Raw genomic sequence first — 2,500 nt, 5'->3', positions numbered from 1 at the left:
AGTTCAACACTTAAACAAAATGAAGTTCATTCAGTTAAACCTCAAAGTCTAGCTAAAAATTCAAAGCGACAGCAAACGCGTAATTTGCATGGAAATACTCAAAAAGATGAAAATCTACCAATAACATTGAATGAAAATAATAATAGGCAACATTCCAGAACAACAGTTCAACAAGATGTTGGCGATCCAGATTGTAATTTTTTGATCAGCTTTTTGTCTCACATGAAATCATTAACCGCTCTACAAAATCTACAGTTTCGTGTTCAAATGTCTGATTTAATATTAAGTTTTCTAACGAATTCTTCTTCTGCTAATGAATCTAAAGCATCAGATGGTAATACAAAGATATCAGCGTTAGATATAAGCGATCCAGATTGTAATTTCTTAATGAGTTTTTGGCCCTATATGAAATTGTTGACTCATTTGCAGAATTTACAATATCGTGCCAAGATGTCCCATTTAATGATTGATATTTATTCTAAAAATGAAATCTCAAATGATATTTAAATGTAGTATATATTTTTAACAAATTACTACTTTGTAGTTAGTAACTAGTTTTAATTTTTCCATTAATTTATAATAGCTATAGTTAATACAACCATTTATTTTATTTTTTAAAAATAAACAATAAAAATACAAATTAATTAATATTCAAAATAGATTTTCAAGACTTTTAATTTGAAAATAAAGAAGGTATAAGTTCATGGATAATATAATATAACTATCTATCTAACTAACTAACTAACTAACTAACTAACTAACTAAAATACAAATTAATTAATATTCAAAATAGATTTTCAAGACTTTTAATTTGAAAATAAAGAAGGTATAAGTTCATGGATAATATAATATAACTATCTATCTATCTAACTAACTAACTACTAACTAACTACTAACTAACTAACTACTAACTACTAACTAACTACTACTAACTAACTAACTAACTAACTAACTAACTAACTAACTAACAACTACTAACTAACTAACTAACTAACTAACTAACTAACTAACTAACTAACTAACTACTAACTAACTAACTAACTAACTAACTAACTAACTAACTAACTAACTAACTAACTAACTAACTAACTAACTAACTAACTACTAACTAACTAACTAACTAACTAACTAACTAACTAACTAACTAACTAACTAACTAACTAACTAACTAACTAACTACTAACTAACTAACTAACTAACTAACTAACTAACTAACTAACTAACTAACTAACTAACTAACTAACTAACTAACTAACTAACTAACTAACTAACTAACTAACTACTAACTAACTAACTAACTAACTAACTAACTAACTAACTAACTAACTACTAACTAACTAACTAACTAACTAACTAACTATCTATCTATCTATCTATCTATCTATCTATCTATCTATCTATCTATCTATCTATCTATATATTTATCTATCTATCTATTTATCTATCTATCTATCTATCTATCTATCTATCTATCTATCTATCTATCTATCTATCTATCTATCTATCTATTTATCTATCTATATCTATCTATCTATCTATCTATCTATCTATCTATCTATCTATCTATCTATCTATCTATCTATCTATCTATCTATCTATCTATCTATCTATCTATCTATCTATCTATCTATCTATCTCTATCTATCTATCTATCTTATCTATCTATCTATCTATCTATCTATCTATCTATCTATCTATCTATCTATCTATCTATCTATCTATCTATCTATCTATGTATCTATCTATCTATCTATCTATCTGTCATCAAGTTCTTCTTTTTAACAAAAAATTTGGTACAAAATCCAAGAAAAAGGTACAATATTCTATTGATATTATTTTGGGATACATTTTGGAGACTGACTTCTGATGATAGGGACTATGTATGTACATATGCATAGTTCCTCGGGGAAATTTGTTAAATTTTTTCCCTATCTACCTAATACTTTAAAAGGTAAAATATGTATCACTAATATTGTACAAATTACCAACGAAATGCAGAATTAATTAAAAATTATTTAAAACAAAACTTTATTGCAAACTGTACCCGCTCTGCTGTTATTAGTTGAACAACAACAATTTAGCGAATAATACAAAAAGAAATTCTCTATATTTAAAAAAAAAACACAAACAAGCCGTGTGAGATAGGGAGAAAACATGATTAGTTTCGTTAAGTTTTTTCTCAATGCTGCCAGCAAGTATTTGAATGTGTGTGTGTAAATTTATTCGTTATATTTCGTTGTCGCTTTGATTGTTTTTCGTCTTTTCGTCGTAGCAAATGCATGTTTGTGCTCGAAACATTGCTCAACGATAAGAGTTTAGTTGAGCGAAAAATTTCAAACGCAATGGATGTACATCGTTTAATCGCTGAAATACAAAATAGGCCGGCTTTGTGGGATGTGAGGCATGGGGATCATAAGGCCCGTCATTGTGTTAACAAATTATGGCAAGAAATTGCAGAGGAAGTAGGGGCAGATGGTGAGTACTTGTATGATTTATTATT

General features: G+C 27.2%; 1 protein-coding gene across 1 annotated transcript in view; it reads left to right on the top strand.

Annotated features, from left to right (window-relative positions):
- LOC119608743 overlaps positions 1 to 507 on the top strand; it is a 3,430-nt gene extending 2,923 nt beyond the window's left edge. The window contains exon 4 of the mRNA XM_037963297.1: positions 35 to 507. Coding sequence (XP_037819225.1) covers positions 35 to 507 — 473 coding nt within the window. The remainder of the gene's footprint in view (positions 1 to 34) is intronic.
- Positions 508 to 2,500: the final 1,993 nt, after the last annotated feature.

This window comes from Lucilia sericata, unplaced genomic scaffold (assembly GCF_015586225.1).
Source record: "Lucilia sericata isolate MDLA Ls3-8-SP2 unplaced genomic scaffold, ASM1558622v1 Contig000879F_arrow, whole genome shotgun sequence".
NCBI lineage: Eukaryota > Metazoa > Arthropoda > Insecta > Diptera > Calliphoridae > Lucilia > Lucilia sericata.
This window is presented reverse-complemented; position numbering and strand designations above follow the sequence as displayed.